General features: G+C 41.7%; 1 protein-coding gene and 2 pseudogenes across 9 annotated transcripts in view; all 3 read left to right on the plus strand.

Annotated features, from left to right (window-relative positions):
* The first annotated feature begins 12270 nt into the window (after positions 1-12270).
* The window catches only part of Ylpm1 (YLP motif containing 1), a 75771-nt gene continuing 61521 nt past the window's right edge, over positions 12271-26520 (plus strand). For 7 of the 8 annotated variants that reach the window (XR_015621814.1, XR_015621815.1, XR_015621816.1 and 4 more), the window contains exon 1: positions 12293-13286. Coding sequence is in view for 4 of the 8 variants with exons in the window: in XM_087552811.1 (XP_087408937.1) it covers positions 12417-13286 (870 nt within the window). In the remaining 4 variants the exon portion in view is untranslated. 8 annotated transcript variants of the gene reach the window in all.
* Positions 19820-23219, plus strand: LOC134479233 (eukaryotic translation initiation factor 2 subunit 2-like; annotated as a pseudogene). The gene has a single exon (XR_015623216.1). The product of XR_015623216.1 is annotated as a eukaryotic translation initiation factor 2 subunit 2-like (transcript).
* LOC134479504 (U6 snRNA-associated Sm-like protein LSm5) lies at positions 23339-23716 on the plus strand (annotated as a pseudogene).

Raw genomic sequence — 26520 nt, forward strand, 5'->3', positions numbered from 1 at the left:
CCTTTGATTTCTAAACATTATCTCATATTTGCCACACTGGCCTCAAACTCCCTGTGTACCTGAATATTATCCTTGAATCTGGATCCTCCTGATTCTACCTCCTCAACATTGGGATTATAGGCATACACCACCACACTGAAACACAGGGAGCAGATCGAGCAGAAGCACGGTGACGTGAACAGTACAGTGGAGTGACATGAATGTTGTTGGGCAGCTCATATAACTGCCAGAGAGATTTTATGACTAGGTGTGGGGAGATGGGAAAATGAAACACATACGTGGCTACCCACCCCAGATAGGGAGCCTACAACAGACCAAAGTGTGGATAACAGCAAAGGCCAACTTGGTGAAATTGAGTTCTGTTGGAGTGAGTTACAAGAACATGGGTGAGACGCTGGGCAGTGGCAGCTCACACCTTAGATCCCAGAACTGAGGAGCCAAGGCAGATGGATCTTTGAGTTCAAAGCCAGCCTGGTCTACTAAGTGAGCTTCAGGACAGCCAGAGCTACACAGAGAACCCCTGCTTTCAAAACCAAAACAACAAGAATATGGGTGAGAAGTTAGAGGAACAAAGATGACTCAAAGACAGCTGCCCATTCAAGGCCCATCCCAGCATGGCTGACAGGTCACAAAAGCTGGGAACCTGGAGCACAGGCACAGTCTGCAGGCAGCTCAGCAGGTTGGAGAGGGTCCTAGGTGCTTCAGTTGGTCTGAGCTCTTTTAAGTAGTTCAGCTAGTTTCTACTATGGTTTGGTTTGGTTGGGTTTTTTTTTTTTGTTTGTTTGTTTTTTGTTTTTTTCAGGACAGGGTTTCTCTATGTAGCCCTGGCTATTCTGGAATTCACTCTGTAGACCAGGAATCTTATTCCATACATTCTCTAGGTCTCAGGGAATTAGAATATAGTAAGCCACTCAATGTTTCTAGCTTATACAATTTTCAAAAATCACAACTATCACACACACACACAAAAACAGGTATGTGTGTAAACAGTCATAGTGGTGCACGCCGTTAGTCCCACCACTTCGGAGGCAGAGGCAGGCAGATCTCTGAGTATGCCTGGTCTACAAATTGAGTCCTAGGACAGGCAGGGCTACACAGAGAAACCTTGTCTTGAAAAACCTAATTCTCTTTTGAGACAAGGTCGAATACGTTCCAGTCTGCCAGCAGATTTGCTGTATGTCCAAGTAGGGATTTGAACTCCTGACCCTTTTACTTTGCCTTCTACACATTGGGATTGTGGGCATGCTTCACCCTAACCAGTTTTGTGGGTACTGGGAATCAGATAGCTTCATTCATGCTAGGCAAGCACTATTAACTAAGCCATATTATAGTTCTTTAAGGCTTAGGGGTTTCTTTTTGCTTGAGTTTTTGTTTTTGAAACAGGTTCTCTATGTAGTCCTGGCTGTCCTGGAACTCACTGTGTAGATGAGGCTGGTCTTGAACTCAGAGAGCTCCACCTGCCTCTGCCTCCCAAGTGCTGGGACATGTGCCACCATGCCTGGCAATTTTGTCTACTTCTGTAATGTGTTACATTAGTATAATAAACATCCATTAGAACTGAAATCACTGTGCACTTCTGTGGGAGAGCATTGAACAGCAGTATGCTATGTTCCTCGTTGCTCTGAACAAGTAACTGACAAGAAGAAAGAGGTTTGTTTTAGCTTACAGTTTGAGGCAGTTAGGGGAGGATGACAGAAAAGGCTACTGAGGAAATTACCAAAAAAACACAACTTTTGAGCCACTGCTTTCCATCTATGCTGGCCCCATAGGCTCATGGCCACCTCATAATGCAAAATGTATTCAGTCCAACGTCAGACGTCTCCATAGTCTCTAACAGTTTCAATATTGCTTAACAGTCCATGTCCCTTCAGACTAAAGGCAATCTCTTAAATGGATCTCTTAAATGGCGTTTTGATAACATCAAAAGCAACTTCCACAGTTCCATATATAATGACAAAGTGAACATTCCATTCCATAAGGAAAAAACAAAACAGGTATTACAAGGAAAGATTGGACCAACACAAAACCAAAAGCCAGGAGAGAGAAACACCAATTCTTGCAGCTCCATGTTTAGATTCTGAGATTTGTGATGGAATCTTCTGGGTCCCAGTGTCGTTGAATGCCCCCTCCTTCTCAGCTCTGTCCCCAGTGTCTCCATACATGGGCTAGCTCCATTCTTTAAATGCAGCCTTCCTCAATGGATTCCTGTAGTCCTGGCATATCTATCATCCTGTTTTGTGTTGGCTTGTGTTTTGTCACCTTGGCACAAGCTAGAGTCATCGGGAAAGTGGGAACCTCAACTGAAAAAAAAAAAAATGCCCCCAGCAAATTGGCTTTCTGGGAAAGCCACGGACAGCAAACCTGTAAGCTATATTCCTCTGTGACTACTTCAGTTCCTGCTTCTAGCTTCCTGCCCTGCTTGTGCTTCAGTGATGGACTGTTTTGGAAGTGTAAGCTGAAATAACCCTTTTCCTTCTTAAGTTGCTTTCGGTCAAGGCGTTTGCAACAGCAGTGGAGCCCCTGATGGAGACAGGCCGTCACTGCTTCACCTCTCCAGCTTCGCACACGGCCTCAGACCTCCTACACATTGCTTGATCTCTGGCTTTCTCAAACTGTGGTACAAAACTGTAACTTCTTCAATCCTGTATCCTTCATGCCTGAAAATCTACCAAGTGGACAATATTGCCAAGTTCTACTAGCAGTTCGTGATAGAGCCTGTCCTATTGGGCAAGGAACTAGCTTCTGAGCGCCGTCCCTGCGCAAACACTTCCCAAGGCAGTTTTTCCCTCAGGAGTAGTGGGTGCCCCTCAATGCATTCTCAGTTTAGGCTGTTTCCTTCTGAATGAGTTTTCACTTGTATAAAATGTAGCTTTTGATGAGTGGAGTCCTGTGTTCAGGAAATTTGTTCCAATTCAATGAATCCGTTTTCTCTTTAATGGTGATAATCTATTTAACAATTTCCTATGCTTTCAAACCTGCTTGTCTTTAAATTTTTATTTATTTATTATATATAAGTATACTGTAGCTGTCTTCAGACACACCAGAAGAGGGCTTCAGATTTCATTTTTGATGGTTGTGAGCCACCATGTGGTTGCTGGGATTTGAACTCAGGACCTCTAGGAAGAACAGTCAGTGCTCTTAACCACTGCACCATCTCTCCAGCCCAAACCTGCCTACCTTTAAGACTGAATTTAAACTTTTTCCATGCCAAGCTGCACTGTATCCTTCAGGTCTGGTAAACAGTAGCTAGGCTGCAGCCTGAGTGCTGCCTCCACTAAGCAAACAGGCCTGCTGCCTGTGACTGCATCCTTAATCAAGCTATCAGCACACAAGCAGAGTACAGCCAGGTCAGTGAGTACTGGTGGCACACACCTTTAATCTCAGCACTCAGAGGCAGGTGGATCTCTGAGTCTGAGGCTAGCCCATTCTACAGAGCAAGATCCTGGACAGCCAAGCTACACAGAGAAACAAACAAAGCCAGACTGTCACAAGAATAGGCTCACCTGGCTCCTAACAATCTTGTTCCTCTTTGAAACCTCATGAGTCTGGCCTCCATTTTGTTTTCCTTGGCATTCTGGTCCTCCAGAAGACCAACAAAATAGTTCATTAAGCTCTGCTTACAGCTTTCAAGAGCTTTTCTAGGCTAAAGTTTTAAATTATTCTACAACCCTCTTATGAACCAGTTCCAAAACATAATTGAGTTTATCACTGCCAATTTTCTAAATTAGTTACATGCCTTGTTGCTGTGACAAGACGTACCTTAAGGGAAGAAAACTTTGTTTCAACTAACAATTTATTACTGTGGTGAAGGCATGATAGCAGGAAGCTGAGGAAGCTGGCTGGTCAACTGGAAGGGAAGCAGAGTATGGTGGCTCTGGATACACAGCTCAGTTTCTCTTTGTATCCTGTCAGACATTTCTGCCCATAGAATGGTATAGCCCTCCTGTAGGGTAGATCCTTCACACCTCAATTTACCTGGTTTAGAAACTCTCACAGAATTAATCCCAAATTGACAAACAAGATTAGCTGTCATAAACACAAACGAAAGTACAGGAATCCTGTGTACTCTAGCTTACAGGTTGTTTTCAGACTGAACTACTTATGTAACTAACGTACCCAAAGACAAAGCTGTAGTGGTTTGCCCTGGAGTTATCTGTATTTTGATGCTAATTCCACTGCCCCAAGGACAGCTGTGTAGTCAGTACTCAGGACTCAGGTGACTTCATCAGAACCTTCTCCCCATTGAATTGGTAAAATACGGGTGAGGGGCAGGTACAAAATAGAAGGAGGCCTGTCACTGGAGGAGAAGGAAGGATGGGTGGGAGAAAAGTTTGAAGGAAGAGTAGAAGACTGGAACGGAAAGGAGGAGAGGAGAGGGAGAGAGACAAGCCGTGGCAGGACAATATGGCAGGTGACGTTAAGATTCTACGCTGTATTACAGGTGGTTACAAATGTCCTTAAGGGATGGATGGTACCAGGCTTTGTATGTTTAGGTGGGCAATTATATCTTACCAATTGGGTCAAAGATTATTGTGTTGTGTGTTCTTTTATGTGATGATTTGAGTGTAGCAAAGTGTGCAGCAGCAGGAGACACTGGGCCGCTGAGGAGTTGGGATGTGTTTCTGCCAAGATATCTAGCAGATATCTTGGGGCACCGCAGTGCCGGACCTAGCAGGGTAAAAGATAACCTTACTTTTTTTTTATTTTTTATATTTTTACAACACAAAGCAAATATTTAGCTGGGCATGACGACACACATCTATAGTCTTCCAGAACCTGAGAGGTAGAGACAGGAAGATCAGAAATTCAGGGTCATCTTTGATGACATAGCAAATTCCAGGTCAGCCTGGGATACATGAATCCTTGTCTCAACAAACAAAATGGGGCAGGAGGTTAAAAAAGAGGGGTCTTCGTGACCCCCCTCATCACTATTTGTGTTAGTCAGCATTGTTCGAGAGACAGAATAAATTGATTGTGTGTGTATGCACCATATTAATATAAGAACTCCTGTTGTGGAAGATTTGGTGCTGCCTTAGGGTTTTACTGCTGGGAGCTGACAATAACCAAAGCAACTCTCTTAAGGACAACATTTAATTGGGGCTGGTGTACCGGTTCAGAGGTTCAGTCCATTATCATCAAGGTGGAGCATGGCAGTGTCCAGACAGGCATGGTGCAGGAGGAGCTGAGAGTTCTACATCTTCATCTGAAGGCCACTAGGAGAAGACAAGTTCCCAGGCAGCTAGATTTGGGGGTATTTAAGCCTATCCCCACAATGACACACCTCCAACAAGGTCACACTTCTTAATAGTGCCACTCCCTGGGCCAAGCATATACAAACCAACAAATTCCATTCCCTGGTCCCCACAGGATTGTTCAAACACATTAGTCTATAGGAGGCCATACCAACTTCCACAGTCCCCATTTAATTTTAACAATATTAAAAGTCCAAAGTTCAAAGCCTCTCCTTATATTCATACAATCACTTAACTGTAATTTCCAAAACAAGACAGGAAACCAGTTGGGCAAACTCCAAACTCTGCATCTCCATGTCTGATGTCAAAGTGGTCTTCAGTTCTCCAGCTCCTTTTTCATCTTTGTTGTCTGCAACAAACTTCTTTCTCCTGGGTTGGTTCCACTCCCTGTTGGCAGCTTTCCTCAGCAGATAGCTCATGGACTGGCATCTTGACCATCTTGGAGTCTCTAAGACATCTTTAACATTACAGCTTCTTGTTCCAATGTCTGGGATCCACACATAATCTGCGCTCCTCCAAGGTCTGTGGCACTTCTCCAGTTCTGCCCTCTGTAGCACTCTAAGCTCAGGTTGATCCATTATTCCACTGCTGCTGCTGTTCTTGGTGGTCATCCCATGGTACTGGCATTTCCAATACACTGGGGTCTTCCACTGCAACCAAGCTTCATCAATAGCTTTTCATAGGCTCTCTTCATGATGCCAAGCCTCAACTCGTTTGTATGACCCCTTCAGTTCTGGGTCATCAACTGCAACTAGGGCTGCACCTTCACCAGTGGCCTTCCATGGCCTCTCACAGTGCCAGGCCTCAGCTGCTCTTCATGACCCCTTCATGCCTTCAAAACCAGTACCACCTGGGTGACTCTCACACGTTACCAAGTACAGCTGCAGCATGAGGTACAACCTTAGCTATTTCTGGAACACAGCTTCTTTGTGTTCTCAGAAAACACTTCTCAGAAGTGTTTCAGAGTTCACCTCAGTGATGCTGGTCTCTTCTTAATCACAGCTAATCAGCATCAATTGTCCCAGTAGTCTCTGCTATTCTTGACTCTTAAGCCAGAGCCACATGGCCAAATTCTGCTTTCTGTGGCTGGAACCAGCTTTCTGTTTTCCAACTTTGTGATGGTTTGTATATACTTAGCCCAGGGAGTGGCACTATTAGAAGGTGTGGTCCTGTTAGAGTAGGTGTGGCCCTGTTGGAGAAGGTGTGTTACTGTGGGTGTGGGTTATAAGACCCTCATCCTAGCTGCCTGGAGGCCATATTCTGCTAGCAGCCTTCAGATAAAGATGTAGAACTCTCAGTTTCTCCTACACCATGTCTGCCTGGACGCTGCCATGCTCCCACCTTGATGATAATGAACTGAACCTTTGACCCTGTAAGCCATTCACAATTAAATATTGTCCTTTATAAGACTTGCCTTGGTCATGGTGTCTGTTCAGAGCAGTAAAACCCTAACTAAAAAAACTCCCTCACTAACTCCTGTCTAAGCTTGGCTGTCTTGGAACTTGCTCTGTAGATTGAATTTAAACTCAGAGATCTATATGGCTCTGTCTCCTGGGATTAAATGCATGTACCACCATGCCTAGATTTAAGTTTTTCTTCACCTAAAACTTGCTCTGCCACAGACTGGCCTTGAACTCAGAGATCTACATGGCTTTGTCTCCTGAAATTAAAGGTGTGTAGCACCATGCCTGGGCCTAAACTTAGCTGAATGAGATCTTGACCCAAGGTCCCACTCCTTTAATCTATTATCTCCTAGAACATAGGATTCAGCTCCATTCTACTTCCGGTGCCCTTTCAATACTTGAACCATATATTTTGTATTTTTTTCTTTCTCAGCTTGCTATGTTTGTTCAAAATGCTCTTCATGAGACTTAACCAGAGAAAAAAGTTTCTTGAGCTTTTTTGAGACTTTCTTTCTTCAATTAATATAAATCTTTTTAACCTTAGCCTCAGGCAGTCTCTTTAGACAGTGGCAAAGAGCAGCCATGTTCTTCATCAAAACATCACAAAAACAGTCTCCTGGCTACATATTAAAGTTCTTTTCTATTGAAATCTCTTGGGCCAGCAGGCCTACATAGTTCAAATGACCCTCAGCACCACTGTCTTCCATATTCATACTATGTTGTCCCATTTTACCCCACTTAAATCATTTCGTGGTTTTCCATATCCAAAGTGCCAAAATGCACATTCTTTCAAATAAAAGCATGGTCAGGCCTATCATAGGAATACCCCACTCCTAGTACCAAGTTCTGTCTTAGGGTTTTACTGTTGTAAACAGATACCACCATGACCAAAGCAACTCTAATAAGGACAACATTTAATTGGAGATGGCTTATAGGTTTAATGGTTCAATCCAGTAGCATCAAGGTGGGAGCATGGCAGCATCCAGGCAGGCACGGTACAGGAGGAGCTGAGAGTTCTACATCTTCATCTGCTGGCAGCTAGAAGACTAACTTCCAGGCAGCTAGCCCACAGTGACACACCTACTCCAACAAGACCACACCTCCTAATAGTGCCACTCCCTGGGCCAAGCATATATATATAAACTATCACAAGTGGTAACTCTTCTTCAGTTTGATTTCACCTATAACTATCCTATTTCCAAATATGGACATACTCTAGCATATTGGAATTACAACTTCTATATGTCTTTTTAGGTACTACAAAATTCAACTCATCTCAAATGTGATTATCATGGACATCTGCTCTTGGTCTTAGTGAGAAAACTAAACTATTCACCGTTGAGCCGGGAGTGGGGGTAGGGGGCAGTCTGCTGTAGGTTTTGATTGTGTTTGTTTTGGTTTTGGTTTTTGATTTTGGTTAGACTCCCAAGGGCTGAGATTACAAGTATGTGCTTTCACACCAGCATCTAGCTGTTTATTTAATACTCTATTAAATTAAAAACGATCTCTATTTTTTGTTTGCTAAATGTATTAGCCTTCTGTTGCTGTGACAAATCCTAGAGATAAATCAATTTAGCTTGGCAGTGGTGGCCCACACCTTTAGTGCCCACATTCCGGAGAACGAGTGGACAGAAATCTGAATTTAAAGCCAGCCTGATCTACAAAGCAAGTTTCATGACAGCCAAGGTTACAAAGAGAAACCCTGTCTCAAAACACACATACACACACACACACAGAGAGAGAGAGAGAGAGAGAGAGAGAGAGAGAGAGAGAGAGAGAGAGAGAGAGACATAAACTTACAGGGTATAAACATTTATTTTGACTCAGAATTTCAGAGGTTTCTGCCCATGGGAACTGCTGCTTTGGGCCTGTGGCAGCACAGGACATCAGGAGTGTGTTGTCACAGTAATTTCTTCCCCAATAAGCCCGTATAAAAAACACACAACCTGGTTATGATATTTATAAGCTATATGCCTAGATTGAGCAGATCTATCACTGTACTTATCTGTTCCCCAGCTATGAGACTCCTTGTTCCTTGCGGCTTCTCCAGGCCTTTCTCTTCCTCAGTTTCCAGACCTCCCATCCCACCTTTCCACTCCACTGCCTTATCACCTCCAGCCTTTATTTGACCAAACAGCATGGGAAGAAGTTTCCATGAGAATTCTTGAGTTCATGAACCACTCCTTGTTGGGTGCAGTCTCTCTTGAGGAAGCAGAATTAACATCCAAACGCAAATAGCACCAGGACAACCCATAGCATTTCCCCCCTTTAATCCAATTAAAAGGCTCTTTTCTCTCAGATATAAATTGAGCATAAACATAACAATTATGTAAGTTATAAAGTATGATATACAATTAACATCTAGTCCATCAGTTTGTTAATTAAAGTACTCTACCACCTATCCTAACTAGAGCTTAAAATTCTATTCCTGAGTTATGTTCTGATTTTAGCTTGTATCACCATCTGAAAACCATCCTTTCAACTCTATATATCTCTCAATGCTAAACAACTTAAGTTTGCTTATGAGAGTATAAGTAGTCTTCAACCCTGTCAGAAATCTGAGAACAAATCAAATATTACCTGAGTATACAGGAAGCAAAATACATAACTTTTAAAAGTTAAATGAATTGTAGAGACAGCTGATTACCTCAACAGCCCCTAATTTCTTATAACCTTGGAGCATCTGTCTTCAGCCTTCTGACCCAGGACCACCTGGCAGACCTTATGTGAAGCAGGGAATACGAAGGACTAGCTTACCCTGTATTGGCAGAGCTTAGCAGTCGACTATCCCATATCTGTTTGTCCATTTTGGACAGTATTTAGTCTGCAGATGATATAGGCAATTTCTGCCCAGTGCCTACTTTACCACGATGAGCAACCTCGCCTGGATGCTCAATATCTTCTTTGAACCATGAAGAGGGTGCTGTGAGGAGCAGACATGCCTCTAGTCAAATTTTCTTTTGAAGACTCTCTCTCTATGTAAAGAATCTCTGAATTGTTAACCTCAACTACTCTTAACCATTTCTTTTATTTTTTTTATTGGTTATTTTATTTACATTTCAAATGCTATCCCCCTTTCCCGGTTTCCCCTCTGCTAACCTCCTATCCTCTTCCGCTCCCCCTACTCTTAGCCATTTCTATTTGAGTAAATGGAAACACTTTATTATAATTAGATCAGAATCTAACATAACTATATGTTTACTATCTGGCCTTTAACTTGTGCTACTGAATTGTCCTAAACAGTCTGTAAAAGCAGCTATTAGAAGGACTGGGTCAAAGCCTTGTATTCTTAAATGATTTGCATAGGCCCATCTAAGAGAAATATTAATTTCAATTTTTGTATCAATATAAGAAATTCGTACTAATGAAAACCTTAAATCTGTATCGATTTATAAATTTTGTACCTATGCCTTTTTAAAACCCTGGGGTGTCTGAGGCCCTGAGATGCATGCAGACTGATTACAAGGTTCAGTCTTTGGTCAGAAAGAGTTTACAGTTGAATATATCCTTATTTATTGAAAAATATAAATATGGAAAAATAAATAATTTAGAAGACAAAAAAATAAATTTTGTACCAAGGTAAAAATTGTAACTATGTGGCAGAGGAGACATGTTCATTGTAGCAACCAAGAAGCAAAGAAAAAGGGTCCCAGTCTCCCCTTGTAGATGTAACAGAGGATGACCTTTGACTCCTGATCCTTCTGCTCCCATTTCCAGACTGCTGTGAAAGTATTGCAGGTGTGTGCGACATGCAGTTTTATGTGATGCTGAGGCACAGAACCCAGGATCTCACGCATGGTAGACAAGCACTCCACTAACTCAAGTACATCTCAAAGTGTTGTGCAGCAGTGTCCTCTGGGATTGAAACATTCCATCTCTCAGGAAAACTCCTTCAGACACAAAGTAAGCAGTAAGTCCTTGAAACTGACCAGATTTCACTAGGCTCCTCCCTCCCAACAGAAAAAAAGACAAAAACAAAACCAAAAAAACCTCCAAAGACTTCCTAGAATCACTCTCAGACAAGCCAGGACAAAGCTGGGCCACAAAGAAGACTCAGACAAGAGAAGCAGCCTGAAAAAAAGCAGAAAACAGGTCACCTCACAGGAAGAGATATAAACAAGTGTTGGAGGTTGACCCTCTCCAGGCTGTGCAGTGTGCTCTAGGTTCCCAGCTTTTGGGAGCTGTCACCCATGCTGGAGTGGGTTTTGGTGATGCAGGTGTCTTTGAGTCATTTCTGCTCTTGAAGCTCCTTAACCATATTTCTTTAAGTAACTCTAATAAAACTTGCTTTATTGGACTTAATGGTATCTACACTTCGGTCTCTTGTGAGCTCCTTCTCTGGGCTGAGTAGTTGTGTATTGTATCCCTTTAGAAAAAGTCTCATCAAACAACACATGGCTCTTGAGCTGGGACAAATATACTTAGGTTGTGAGAACTCAATATGTTTTATACTTATGACATGCAACTTTATGTATTTCTATGCTGAGTCAATAAAACACTGAAAGAAACAATTCCTAGCCCCACACCTACTACCCATATCTACCCAAGACAGGTAATGATCTGGTTGCTAGGAAAAAAAGCAAGGCCACATCTTCAAATTGGCATGCTTATATAGTTAATAGTCTTAAAATTAATGTCTCTTTAATCTCTCTCTCTCTCTCTCTCTCTCTCTCTCTCTCTCTTTCAGAATTCAGTGTACCACTTCTGATTTTCGGTGATTACCCAAACCAAAGGAAGTCTTTAATATCTTGCCTCCAGGGTTCAGAAGATTAGCTTTTAAGTTGCCCTTCTCTGGCTTTGCCTTAGATATAAGGATTCACCAACAGGAAAACTTTTTGAGTTAAAAGATTCTATCTAAGCGGGGTTTGGTGGTGCTTGGGAAGCAGAGGCAGGAGGATCTCTGTGAGTTCGAGGCCAGTCTTGTCTACAAGCGAGTTCCAGGACTGCCAGGGCGGTCACACAGAAACGTCCTGTCTTGAAAAACCAAAAATTAAGGGGTGTGGGGGAGGACCAATCTAAGCAATTCCATATTTTTTTTTCCTTTTACAGTACCTGTAGGAAAGAATCAGGGCCGTTTTCATATTCCTCCTTCAGAATCCATTTTCCATTCTTCATATTACTGTTTCCTGTCAGGCTGTGGATTGACTAAGTTAAATCAATTCAACTTGGGAAGAACTGTCATTTTTACAAAACTCCCTCCTTTTTACTTAGGACTTCTGTAAGACTTTCCGTTAGTTCAAGTTTGATTTTTATTCTCAGGTAGGATTCTGCCGTTTTCTTCATATAATTTCTAGATTTTTCTTACTAATTTCTTGTTTTATGTTCTTGTTGCTACTGTGAACGGTATCTTTCCTTTTCCCCCCATTCAAAAGTGAACCCATAGGGCGTTAGGACTTCTACCACTCCTTTTGGCTGTGAGACTCTATGGTGTCTTGGTTCTACGACAACATTCTATTACCGCTTACATTTTCCGAACCTGAAGGAAGGCGGCAACAGCGAGTACCCGCGCAAAGGTCCCCTCTATCTGGCCTTTGTTCTCCTCTCGGTGCTACTGCGCATGCGTAGTTGCTTCAGCACTGTCCCCCGCCTTCCCCACCGCGGGCCCAGCTCCGTAGCGCCGGCGCACTGGCGCGCTCCGTTCACACGCTCCGCGGCCTGTAGGCACCGCGAGTTCCGGCTGTCGCCGTCACCGCCGCGGCTCCTGGAGGTCGGTTGCAACGAGTAACGGCGCCGGGACGAGCCCCGCGCCTTCATTTCTGATATGTACCCGAATTGGGGCCGGTATGGCGGGAGCAGCCACTATCCGCCGCCACCGGTCCCGCCGCCGCCGCCACCGGTGGCGCTTCCCGAGGCCTCGCCGGGGCCCGGGTACTCCAGTTCGACGGCTCCCGCGGCCCCTTCTTCTTCGGGCTTCATGAGCTTCCGAGAGCAACACTTGGCGCAGCTCCAGCAGCTGCAGCAGATGCACCAGAAGCAAATGCAGTGCGTGCTCCAGCCCCACCATCTTCCTCCGCCCCCGCTGCCGCCCCCGCCGGTGATGCCCGGGGGCGGCTACGGAGACTGGCAGCCGCCACCGCCACCGATGCCCCCGCCACCTGGGCCAGCCCTCAGCTATCAGAAGCAGCAGCAGTACAAACACCAGATGATCCACCACCAACGAGATGGGCCTCCCGGTTTGGTTCCAATGGAGCTGGAGTCCCCTCCTGAATCTCCCCCTGTACCTCCAGGATCCTATATGCCCCCATCTCAGTCGTACATGCCTCCACCTCAGCCACCACCCTCGTACTATCCCCCTTCTTCCGCTCAGCCCTACCTGCCCCCTGCTCAGCCGTCCCCTTCACAGTCTCCACCTTCCCAGTCCTATCTGGCGCCTACTCCTTCTTATTCTTCCTCTTCCTCCTCGCAATCATATTTGAGCCATTCCCAGCCCTACTTACCCCCTTCTCAGGCATCTCCTTCCCGCTCCTCCCAGGGCCCTTCCAAACCCCAGCTACCACCACCACCACCGTCCATCCCTTCTGGGAATAAAACAACTATCCAGCAAGAGCCTTTGGAGACTGGGGCCAAGAACAAGAATGCTGAACAGAAACAAGCTGCTCCTGAACCAGATCCCTCTACAATGACTCCACAGGTAAGAAATCACCTGCTGGAGTCACATCTTTCATTTAGACTTTACTTGAGCAGGCCTTGGGGCTTAACCAGCTTCTGCCTATCATAACTCCAACACCCAAGGACTAGCCCATTCAAACTCCAAAGATCGCTTAGGAGTCAGCCCTGAAAGCCAAGTTTTTAAAAACAAAACAAAACAAAACAAAAGAAAACAAAACTGTGGACTACTAAAAGAACAGTAAAGAGAGGACTAGACACTTGGAGAGTAGTGGGTTGGCACTAGATTTATTTCTCAGACGGATGCCTTGGTTTCCTTTGACCAAAAGCCTAGATTTATTGCACAGAGCTTTTTTGTTTTTAACTAAGATTTTCATGGGGAAGGCAGTGTAAAAGAAAATTCTCCAAGGGCTGATGTTTAAATGCATGTAAACATCAACAAGTTAATTTCTTAGGACAAACAAAACATATAGGAGCCAGAGATAGCTGTCGCTTTCCAGAATAAGGTTCTCAGCACCTAAAAGATGAAAGTCTCATCATGACATCCTAACCAATGTTGTGAGCTCTTGTAGACTATGTAGGTCTCTAGAGACTTGATCCTTGGAGAACCTGTTGGTATATTTCAGGAATTGATTCAGACATTACACCTCTTAAGGATAATTTTACCACATGGTTAATTTGTTACACTTCATTGTTATTACCATTCACTCCAAAATAATAGCCTTGGAATTTGGCTGAGGTTTAAGAAGGGAAGTTTTGTGATAGCTGTTCCTGTGAGAGCCATCCCTTTAGACATCTCCTTGGAAGATGCTGCTTTCCACAGAACAGTGAGAGGTTGACAGAGTTGTAGGAGCATAGAAGCTGGGCATGGTAACCTGTGCCTACATCCAGTATTTGGGCAACAGAAGCAAGAGGATGGAGTTTGAAGCCAGTCTGGGCTATACAGTGAGACCCAGTCTCACTATAGGAATAGATCATGTGTTATGACTATTTGAAATACACAGCAATTCCTCATCTACCTAAGTTCACTAAGAGAAAAACAAAATTGTATGATATGCAAGCTCAGGGTAATGCCTAGGATTCCAAAAGATGATTGTATATTATTCTAATTTTACAGTAGTTCAGTATTTAAATTAAGAGAAGCAAGTTCTTCACAGGACACACTCATAGGACAGTAGAATAATTGATTTTGCTGCCCTATACCAAAGTTACATTGCTCATCAGGATCATTTCCTCCCATTGCCCAATTAATTCAAGCTAAATTATGACCTCAGTCTTGACTTTTTCCTGGGCATGTAGAAAAACAAATGAGTTATATAGTTGGCTTGTCGTTGTGCTTGGGATTGAAACTCAGCACCTTGAATATGCTAGTCAAGTGCTCTACCATTCAACTATAACTTCAGCTTTGGCTTTTTAAAATAAGAGTGTGCATACCAGACTACCTTAATATAAGTACTCACTACGAACACTGCTTTTGGTTTTCTGCTTCATCCTAAATGAACTTCTTTCAGTGTTTGGAACATTTACTGCTTGTGATTCTTGCTGAAAGAGAGAAAGTAGTGGAGGGGTGTAGACCAGATCAAGAACAAACAGCCTTGCCTATGGCTTAAGATGGAGCTCATTGGTTGAGTGCTTGCTAGCATCTCCAAAGCCATGGATTATATTCTTAGCACTGCATAAACTGGGCATTGTAATAAAAAAAACCTGCAGTCTTAGCACTCAGGTGGCAGAGGCAGGAGGATCAGGAGTTCAAGGCCGTCCAGACTATACAGTGAGTTCAAAGCCAGTGGGGAATACAGGGGGAGGAATGGAATGGGGCTTTGCATGTCCGTCCTTCCCTTCCTTCCTTCCTTCCTTCCTTCCTTCCTTTTTTTTTTTTTTCTTTTTTCTTTTTTTCAGAGCTGGGGACCAAACCCAGGGCCTTGCGCTTGCTAGGCAAGCGCTCTACCGCTGAGCTAAATCCTCAACCCCATGTCCTTTCTTTCTTAACTCCATAGAGTTTATCCCAATGTCCTTAACTTCTCTCTTTCCTTTAAATGGAATTCTTTCAAAGCACATCTCAAAGTTTAGTCTCCATGAGCCAGGCATGCAAATTACCCATGTGACGTGGTGCTGTTTGTCTTCCTGATCCTCTGCAGCACCTAGGACAGTGCCTTGCAGTTTGCAGAACCACTGTAAAGATGTGTTGTGTAAGAGTCAAGAGTGCTTGTTCTTTATACCTGAGGTACTTTATTAGATGATAAACATTGTTTATCCTTCTGCATATTTTTCATCCATATTTTAGTTTGGGAAAATGCTATTAAGTTTATTATTATATATGATGGGAGTGTGGGCCTGCTGCACATGGACATGCCACAGTGTGCACATTGAGGTCAGGAGGCGAGAAGACAACTTTTGGGAGTTAGTTGGTGTTCTGGGGATTGCATTCAGGCTGGTAGATTGCTCATCATGCTCTTTTACCCACTGCCCCTAAAAAGTTTATGGTGAAAGACTTAAGCATTAAGTAGAAAAAATATTGTAAACATAATTTTAAATATTTTAAAGCAAATCTTACATCTTCTGTCCCTTGCTCGTGGTTTGTTTTTGTTTGTTTGTTTGTTCGTTTTGTTTTGTTTTTTGTTTTTTTCATAACTGGAATCAAGCCCCAGGGCTTTGTGCATGCTAGTTAAGTATTCTACAAAACTATACCCTCCACTATTGTTTTATATTCTTAATTAGGTTCCTAGTTGGTTTTCTTCAAAAGCATTTTTTCCATTACATTTTATCATTTACTGTGTGTTGAGTGGCAGAGGTGGAGGGGTGCAAGTGTGCTACTGTGTGCATATGGGAGTCAGGACAACCTGTGGTTGTCTGGCTCTCTCAGACGTCTTTAGGCATGGTAACAAACACCTTAACTGCTGAGCCATCTCTAGACCTCAGCTACCTAGTTTTAAAAAGAAGGAAGAGAAGAGGGTGGGGTGACCTTTCATTTCTTTTTTTTTTTAAGATTTATTTACTATATAAGTACACTGTAGCTATCTTCAGAGACACCAAAAGAGGGCATTAGATCTCATTACAGATGGTTGTGAGCCACCATGTGGTTGCTGGGATTTGAACTCAGAACCTCTGGAAGAGCAGTCAGTTCTCTTAACCACTGAGCCATCTCTCCAGCCCCTTTCATTTCTTAAAAAAATAAAACACAGTCTCAGTATGTAGCACTGGCAGGCCTGGAACTTGTTATGTAGACTAAACTGGTCTCCCAACTTACAGAGATCTGTTTACTTCTGTTTACTTCTGTTTACTATAAAGGCATGTACCACCATGCTGGGTCAAGATCTTTTTTAGATTGAGCACATTATAAAAGCTTAAGTCCTTTTGTATTATCTAATGCTCTGTCTCTAGATTTGCCTCATGTCTCCTGGTATCAGGATTCAGAATGATTCCCTGTTAAATAATCCAATTGTCTCAGTAATATTTTGTTGGTTTGTTCAAATTAAGATCCAATATAGGATAAATAGAAGAGTCTTTATTGTGTAGGTTAGGGTTTCTGAATCTGAGCACTGTAAATCTTTGGGACCTCTTTGTTCCTGGTCTCCCAGTTTTGAGAGTCAGAAATGTTTCTAGACATTGGGAGATCACCACCATCAGTTCTGCGGGGAAGAGCTACCCTTCCTCAAGAACCCCTGCTCTATATCACTATTTCCTGTTTCCTTTTTTCCCTACATTATGCCCTGAATTTGATGAAAAAAAATCTATCATTCTTTCAAACATCCCACATTCTGACCCTGCTTCTGTTTTGATAATTGTACCATTTTATTTGTTGTCTTTGATTTCCTTTTTATAATTAAATAATTAATAATTAATAATTTTATAATTAATTAATTGCAAAACACCAGGCTGAAGTTCAAAGTTGATAGTTGTCAAGTGTAGGTGTAGGTGTTGTAGGTGTAGGTGTTGTAGGTGTAGGTGTTGTAGGTGTAGGTGTTGTAGGTGTAGGTGTTACACCCATCATGAGGGCCTGGCTGTCCCATACTTCGGATGCTGAGTTTGAGCAATGGCTTTAAGTGGTGCAATCTGGTCCTCACTGTTAAGCTTCTCTCTCAGTTTTATATCTTTCCTGTGTTTCTCTAGTGACTGACTTATTGATCGTCTTTGTGGGACTCAGTCAGTTCATTGGAATTTTCAGTAGTGTGTTTTTAAATCCCCTGTGCAGTTTCTTCCTAACTTAGTGTATGGAAATATGTAGAGAAAACTTTCAATTGTGAGCTAGAGCTGTTCGATTGGAAATCCATTTAGTATTGGAAAGATGGGACAAATGCTTCACTGTTTTCTTTTTATTCTCTAGATACCTGAGTAAAACAGAACTTAATGGAATATTCCTTTTTTTTAAGAGTTAGTTTTTCTGTGTTTAAGGGGTTGACTAGTTGAAGTGTATAGAAGTCTTCTCAATGAGTTGTGGTTTTATTTCTTTCATTCTCCAAAATACTTATGCAAAATGTTGACATTGAGTATAGTGTTTGGCGGTGTCATTTAAGGTGAAATACTATGCTTAGTACTATAGATAAAATGGTGAACAACATAGATGTGGTACTTGATGTCAATGACTTTTTATTTTAATAAGGAGAAGAAATATAGGATGCTATGAGATTGGAAAGTTTAAAATATTACTAGAATATAAGAAACTAGAAAAGGGGCTTCCTCTTCTAAGATTAAAATACAGTTTGGTCATAGCAAGGAAAAAAAAAAGAAACTAGAAAAGGCAAGGTTTAAAAAGTTTTATTATTGTTGTTTTGGCTTTTTGAGACAGTGACTCTTGTAGCCCAAGTTGGTGTTAAACTTGGTTGTAGCTAAGAATTACCCTGAACTCTAGATCCTTCTGTCTTCTCTTCCTGAGAATTGGAATTACAGGTGTGTACATACACACACACACACACACACACACACACACACACACACACACACTGTTCACAGTGCTTTGTATGCATTGTGAAAAACAGATACCTTTTAAATGATTGACTATTGCTAGGAGCTCTATCCTGATTGAAAAAGCCACCTTTATAAAGTAATATTTAGATGGTTTGGTGGCATATCTCTTTATCCCAACAATCAGGAGTTCAGGGCTATATAGAGAGGTTGAAGCTAGCTTGGGCTACATGAGACCCTGTCTCAAAAACAAAACAAAACAAAACAAACAAAAAAAAAAACCTCATATATGTGAGAATCCTAAAATCTATATAGGCAGGAATTACCCAAAAGTTCAGAAGGGTCTCTGACAGCACAGGTTGAAAATAATAGCTATGTAATAGAGAAGGCTGTAAAGACTATTTCAAAGACAGTGTTTAGCCGTCCATTGAGGGGCTTTATAAAGGCAGGTGTGGTGCACAAACATGTTAGGCTGTACCACTGAGCTACTCCTCCCATCCTAGATTAGCATTGAGAATTCATTTTATTAATTTATATTTTATGTGTATGGGTGTTTTACCTGTGTGTGTATCTGTTTGCTACCTCTATGACTTATTGTTTGTGGAGTTAAGAGGGTGTTAGATTTGCTGTAACTCTGAGTTACAGATGTTTGTGAGCCATCATATGGGTGCTGGGAACCTAACATGGGTCTGATGCAAAAGCAGCCAGTGCTCTTAATCATTTTCACTCTAGCTCTGGCATTTAGAAAGATTGATTTTTATTTTATGTGTACCATGTGTATACACTGCCTACAGAGGCCAGAAGTGGTGTCAGATTCTTTGAAAATGTTATTAGTGGCGATGTAAAGAGGTAGAAATATGGAAGTCATATCTAGCTGCTAGAATCCAGCCAGTTGGATAGTCATGGCAAGGGGAGGCATCAAGGATTTGTGGGCTTGGGGGTGGGCTTCTGAGTGGTTAGTAATACCACTTAATAAAATGGGAAACCTAGAGGAAGAATAGGGAGAAAAGGCTAGGGGATGATGTGGAAAATAGGAGTTAAGCTTTATGCATACTTAGTTTGAGGTCCTTGGGCATAAATTCCAAATGGAGAGATCCATGTAGAAGTTAGATTCAGACATAGAGTCTAGAAGCAGGATCTGGTGAATTATCATATACATATACAGTATGTCCTAAGACATATAATAGGTAAGCTCTGCTGGGGGGTGTACATAGGAAAAGAATGGAGGCTAGAAGACCTGTGGCTAGCCTCGGAAACACCTGTCCAAATAACCAGTGGAGGAAAGACCAACATTAGGAGGACGGGAAGTGAAAACAGAGCAGGGCTACAGACTGTGAGGGGAAGGCACTTGTGGAACAAGATAGCCAGCTGTGTTAAGTACTGCTAATCGGTCAAGCAAGATGAAGATTCTGAGCTGTCTCCCCACTGACATAGAGATTACTGTTGACCTTGGCAGGAGCAGTTTCATAGTGACTGAAGCCAGATTGCATTGATTTGAGGAGTGATGGAAGGTGAGGATGGGGATGGTGAGTATAGAGCACTCTTTTAAGAAGTTTTTAACTGAAGGGGAGCGAGAAAGAATGAGGGCAGGAACTGGAGAAAGATGAAATAAAGGAACATTCTTTTTAAAAATGGAAACTAGGGGTTGGGGATTTAGCTCAGTGGTAGAGCGCCAAGCACAAGGCCCTGGGTTCGGTCCCCAGCTCCGAAAAAAAGAAAAAAGAAAAAGAAGGAAAAAAAAAAAGGAAACTAATTTTACCTGGTGACCTTAGTTCTTAAAGGAGGATGTGAATCTTAATGATATTAAAAGTAGTCATTTTAAACCAAATCAAAAGTAGATATTTGATTGATCAATCAGGTTTTCTTTCATCACTTAAGATCTACACAGATAACAGTCAGTCATTATTACAGGTATTAGTAATAACCTAGACAGGGATGCTACCACTCTGCAGTATTGATCTCTAAAATATCGCACACAGACACACTTAGTAACATTCCCCTTCTGGCAAAATCATGTAGTCCTTGGTTTTATGGCTATGCCAGTAGCAGGTGGTTAGGGCTGCCTGAATAAATGTGCATCTTTATTAGTAACAATGTTTGTGGCAAATCATTCTAGAGTTCTTAATGTCTCAGGTCTCTTCATTCAGTTTCTCTGTGTTGAATGATGGCAGTGGTGGAGTGTGTATACTTGTGTGCATGTACTGTGGAGGCCAGAGGTTGATGTTGGATGTCTTCTTCAGTTGTTCTCCACTACATAAACAGACACAGGGTCTCTTACTGAACCTAAAACTCTGACGTGGCTAGTCTAACTACCTAGCCTGTTCTTTTTCCCTGAGTGCTGGGATTACAGGCAATAAATCATGCCCATCTGCATTTACGTGGGTGCTGGGAATCAAACACAGGTCCCGGTGTTTCCACAGCAAGTGCTTGACTTGCTGAACTATCCATCTCTCTGGCTCCCATTCAGTCTCTTAAAGGTAACATATGTTACCTTTTCCCATAAGACATGAAAGCAGGGCTGGAAAGATGGCTCAGTGGTTAAGAGCACTGACTGCTCTTCCAGAGGTCCTGAGTTCAAATCCCAGCAACCACATGGTGGCTCACAACCATCTGTAAAGAGATCCGATGCCCTCTTCTGGTGTGTCTGAAGTCAGCTACAGTGTACTTATATATAATAAATGAATAAATCTTAAAAAAATAAAAAAGACATGAAAGCATCCCATATGCTGGGATGTTGAGAAGAACTGGCTCCTCGTCTGTTGTTAACCAGTCTAAACTTGATTTTTCCTTCAGGTCACTAAGGACATTTCTGATATCATCCTTATTCATTGTAGGCTTCAGAAACATGCTGAAGCCTAAGACGGAAGTAGTTGTGTTTCTCACTTATTGGGTTCATAATAAATAGGAAATGACCTACAAAGCATACTGTCACTGAATCAACAACTACTGGAACCCTAGCACAGCTTATCTCTTGGATTGGATCTAAGATAAAGATGGGAGGAGTAAGAAGAGGTTGTGTTCTTATTAAAGAATCTGTGGCTTAGTAAAAACATGAGGACCAGCATCCATGTAAAAGCCAGTGTGATGGACATCAGTAATCCCAATAGATAACTGAGGAGGTAGGAACCAGAAGATCCCTGGGGTTTACTAGCGAGCCAACCAGACACAGCTTAGCAGAATTGGCTTGCTTCAGGTTCAGTGAGAGACCCTGTTTTTAAAAAAAGAAAAATGAAGTGGAGAAAATTGGGTACGGTATCTGACATTAACTTCTGGGTGTCATACACAGTATATACACATTCATCTATATCTGCTAACCTTCATCTTTGTAGCCATTATCTTTTTTTTTTTTTTTTTCTATTTTTCAGAGCTGGGGACCGAACCCAGGGCCTTGCGCTTGCTAGGCAAGCGCTCTACCACTGAGCTAAATCCCCAACCCCGTAGCCATTATCTTTTAACTTGTGAAGGAACTGGTGTCTTTGTCTTCTAATGATACTTTAAGCAACTGAAACAGCTACCCATGGCAGCCCAGGCTCCAATGCCAGTATCAGCAGACAAGCAAGAATTTGAGGCCAATTTCTCACAAAAATGAAAATGGTTTCAGTTGCTTTGCTTTTTCATATCTTTGTTTTTCTAGAAATATTATTTTATGTATATGGGTGTTTTGTCTGTATGTATATCTGTGAGCCATGGGCATGCCTAATACTCATAGAGACCAGAAGAGGGTATCAGATCCTTTGGAACTGGATTATAGATGGTCGTGAGCCACCATGCGGATACTGGAAACTTAAAACAGGTCTCCTGGGCACTTCCAACGTGGCCATGGCGGCTAACATGACCACGAACCTGTCTCAACTCCTGCCACTAGAGCTCGTGGACAAATGTATAGGATCAAGAATTCCCATTGTGATGAAGAGTGATAAAGAAATCGTTGGTATCGCTGACTCCGGGGTGTGAAGCCGACCGGTCTGACTTTTCATCACTGCCAAACCCACGCGAACCACAGCCATGTCTGGGGACGAGATGATTTTTGATCCTACTATGAGCAAAAAGAAAGAAAAAGAAGAAGAAGCCTTTTATGTTAGATGAAGAAAGTGATGCCCAGACAGAAGAAACCCAGCCCTCAGAGACAAAAGAAGTGGAGCCAGAACCAACTGAAGAGAAAGATGTGGAAGCTGAAGAGGACGGTGGGAAAAAAGGTGCTTCTGATGACTTAGACGACTTGAGCTTCTTCAATCAAAAGAGAAAGACAAAAAAGATATTTGATATTGATGAAGCTGAAGAAGCTATAAAGGATGTTAAGATTGAAAGTGATGCTCAAGAGCCGGCCGAGCTGGAGGACGACCTTGACATTATGCTTGGCAGTAAGAAGAAGAAAAAGAAGAATGTGAAATTCCCAGATGAAGACGAAGTACTAGAAAAAGATGAAGCTTTAGAAGATGAAGACAGCAAAAAAGATGATGGCATTTCATTCAGTAACCAAACTGGGCCTGCTTGGGCAGGCTCAGAAAGAGACCACATATGAGGAGTTGCTGAACCGAGTGTTCAACATCATGAGAGAAAAGAATCCAGATGTGGTTGCTGGAGAGGAGAGGAAATTTGTGATGAAACCTCCACAGGTCGTCCGAGGAGGAACCAAGAAAACTTCTTTTGTCAGTTTTACAGATATCTGTAAACTATTACATCGTCAACCCAAACATCTCCTTGCATTTTTATTGGCAGAATTGGGTACAAGTGGTTCTATAGATGGTAATAACCAACTTGTAATCAAAGGAAGATTCCAACAGAAACAGATAGAAAACGTCTTGAGAAGATATATCAAGGAATACGTCACTTGTCACACATGCCGGTCACCCTACTCTATTTCTCACAGTGTAAAACTTGTCATTCTCGATGCTCTGTTGCCAGTATCAAAACTGGCTTCCAGGCTGTCACAGGCAAGCGAGCACAGCTCCTTGCCAAAGCTAACTAATTTGCTAATCACCATTGATTTTTCCAAAATGTGGTGGAGATTCGGCTGGACAGGTTACCATCAGAGTGGATGTACCATTGAGTTAAAAACAAGATAGAAACTGCCAAGTTCTTTGGCGAGTGATTGTTCTGAAATCCTTGCAAGATACTGATATTCAAGCTGTTGACATACTCGTTGCCTACTTTAACAACTGTCAGAGAAACGTGATGGAGTAAGGAGGTGCTTTTTAAAATCGTTCATAGACTTCTATAAAATGCAAGATAAATTAAAGTTATTATAACAGTAATTCTTTCAATTTGATCTGTCCTTCAGCTGTCTTTTCTACAATAAGCCGCTCGTTAAATTTTAAAAAAAAAAGAAAGAAAGAAATCGTTGGTACACTTCTAGGATTTGATGACTTTGTCAATATGGTGTTGGAAGATGTCACAGAATTTGAAATTACACCAGAAGGAAGACGAATTACAAAATTAGATCAAATTCTACTAAACGGAAATAATATAACAATGCTGGTTCCTGGAGGAGAAGGTCCTGAAGTATGAGTGGATTTCCTTGACTTATATTAGATTCTGCCTTTTTTGTTTTTCAAACCTTTAATGTTTAGATTCTATAAAATGAAGTTTCTCTTAAAGGGAAACACTTTGAATATATATCCATTTTTCTAAGCTAATCGTTATTTTGGGAAAAGAAGAGTTTTGTTTTGTCTTGTTTTTAAAGACTAAAAAAATAAAGATAGTTTTGGTTGAAAAAACAAACAAACAGGTCCCCTGGGAGAGTAGATATCACTCTTAATCTCTGAGCAGTTTCTCTAGCCCTTAACCCTAACACACACCCTATTTGAGACAGATTCTCCATTAGACCTGGCTAGCCTTCAACTGGCTATTAAGCTTAGAATGACCTTGAATTGTGACCTTTTGAAAAATTGTGTTTGTGTGTCTGTCTTGTCTGTCTGGATGTGGGCACATGTGCTTGGTGCATGTGGAAGGTGAAAGACAATCACTGGGGTCCTTTCTCTCCTTTTGTTTGTATGTAGGCTCCTGGGGTCACCAGGCTTTTGCTCAGCACCTTTACCCTATTTGCTGTCTCCTAACCTTGGATTTCACATTGTCCTGCCTCCACTTCCTGAGTGCCAACGCGATAGGCATGTGATAGACACCCTGCTTGGTTTTATTTTGTGCTGAGAAAAGAATTCAGGACTTTAGTGCATGCTTGTCAAGTACTCTGTCAACTGATAAGCTACATTATCAGGCCCTGACTTAGTTTCTTAAGGTAAATGATGAATCTATTGATATTTCCAGTATATTCTTTGGTTTTTCAAGTCAGGGTTTCTCTGTATCTCTTTGGCTATCTTGAAACTCACTCTGCAGACCTGTTTGGTCTTGAACTCAGATCTGCCTGCCTCAGCTTCCTGCGCCACCACTGTCTGGCTTACTATTTTCTTAAAGTAGTGAAGGAAGTTGAATTCTTTTTTCCTTTTGTTTTTCTGAGATGGATTCTTGTCGCTGAGTCTGATGTTGAACTTACTGTGCTTACTGTGTGGTGAAGATGACCTTGATTCTGACCCTTTTGCTTCTACCAAGTACAGACGGTGTCATGCCTGCTGAAAAATGTTTTAATATTTCATTATTGCTGATTTTTAATTTCTTTTATTTTTTATTATTATTACTATTTTTTATTAATAGTGGGTTATATAGATCAGAGTGGCCTGGAACCCACTAAGATCTGTCTCCCAAACTCTGAGATGAGAGGTGTGCCATCACATACTTGTTTTGTTTTTGTTTTTAATTTGAATATTAAAAGTAATCTTGGGTTGGGGATTTAGCTCAGCGGTAGAGCGCTTGCCTAGCAGGCGCAAGGCCCTGGGTTCGATCCCCAGCTCCGGAAAAAACTAAAAAAACTAAAAAAAAAAAAAAAAAAGTAATCTTGTTCTGGGAACTGATGGTTATATGTATGATAATAAGCTCCAAAATAGAGTAAGATAAAATTTATTCTTGCCAATAAATTAGAAAAGTTCTAAGTCAAAATGAATGGCTTATGGTAGTCAGTATCATTTATTGATATCCTGTTATATGGTTTAGCACTTTGCCAAAGTTAAAAGATCAAAATAGGGGGCTGGGGATTTAGCTCAGTGGTAGAGCACTTACCTAGGAAGCGCAAGGCCCTGGGTTCGGTCCCCAGCTCCGAAAAAAAAGAACCAAAAAAAAAAAAAAAAAAAAGATCAAAATAGCAGAAGAAGAGCTGGGGTGAGGTGGCAATGCCTTTAGGGAGCAGAGCGGGCTCCATAGTTGGACCCTAGCTCAAAAAAAAAAAAAAAAAAAAAAAAGAAAGAAAGAAAGAAGAAGAAAATGTCACTGTGTAAATTAACAAATAACAAGTCAGTCTATTTGGGGGAAAGACATATTATTATGAATATTTTATATATCTTTGCACACAGAAAATTAGGAGAGATTATAAAATAAAATATTTACAATATAGGAACTGCCCCCCCCAAGATAATTAGGTTAGAAAGTGAGCGTGTAGCCAGGTGTGGTGACACCTTTAATCCTAGCACTGAGAAGCAGAAGCAGGTGAATCTCTATGAATTTGAGGCCAGGCTATTTTATAGCCCTAGTTTCAGAACAGCCAGGGCTATGTAGAGACCCTGCCTCAAAAAGCCAAAAATAAATAATTTTAAAATGAGCATGGAAAATTAACCCTTTGACACAGACGAAAAGTTTATTATCAAAAGAAAAAAAAATAGCTGAATGTGGTAGTGTGCACCTTTAATCCCACTACTCAGTAAGAGACAGGTGGATCTTTGAGTTGAGAGCCAAACAGGTCTACATAGGAAATTCCAGGTCAGCCAAAGTTCTGATTCAATCTAGATTAACAAGGTTCTTGAGTTTTAGGAAGAACAAAGAATAATGTAGACTGAGTTGTTTTTTTTTTTTTTTTATCTTATTTTATTTATGTATTTAGTTAGTTTTTAGTTTTTCAAAACAGGATTTCTCTGTGTAACCTTTGCTGTCCCAGAACTCAATTTTGTAGACTAGGCTGGCCTTGAACTCAGATCCACTTGCCTCTGCCTTCCCAGTGCTGGGATTAAAGCTGTGTACCACTACTGATATTAGACTTTTGTTCTAAGGAAAATATAGATGAATCTAAGCTTCTGATCATATGTTCCTCAACATATAACATGCTTTCTCTTTAAAGACACTGTATTTTTTAAGATACTGTTAATTCATTAGTATTCAACTCTTGGTAAACAGTAATGCTTTCTTGAGTGAAATTTAGGGAGCATACATTTCTTGTAAGAGCACTCACAGCCTGCTTAGGCATACTAGACAGTACTAGGCTGTGACTGGGGAACCTTATACTTTGGTTTATTTACTTTTTTTGATTGATTTTTGAC

The sequence above is a fragment of the Rattus norvegicus genome, chromosome 6 (assembly GCF_021556685.1).
Source record: "Rattus norvegicus strain SHRSP/BbbUtx chromosome 6, alternate assembly SHRSP_T2T, whole genome shotgun sequence".
NCBI lineage: Eukaryota > Metazoa > Chordata > Mammalia > Rodentia > Muridae > Rattus > Rattus norvegicus.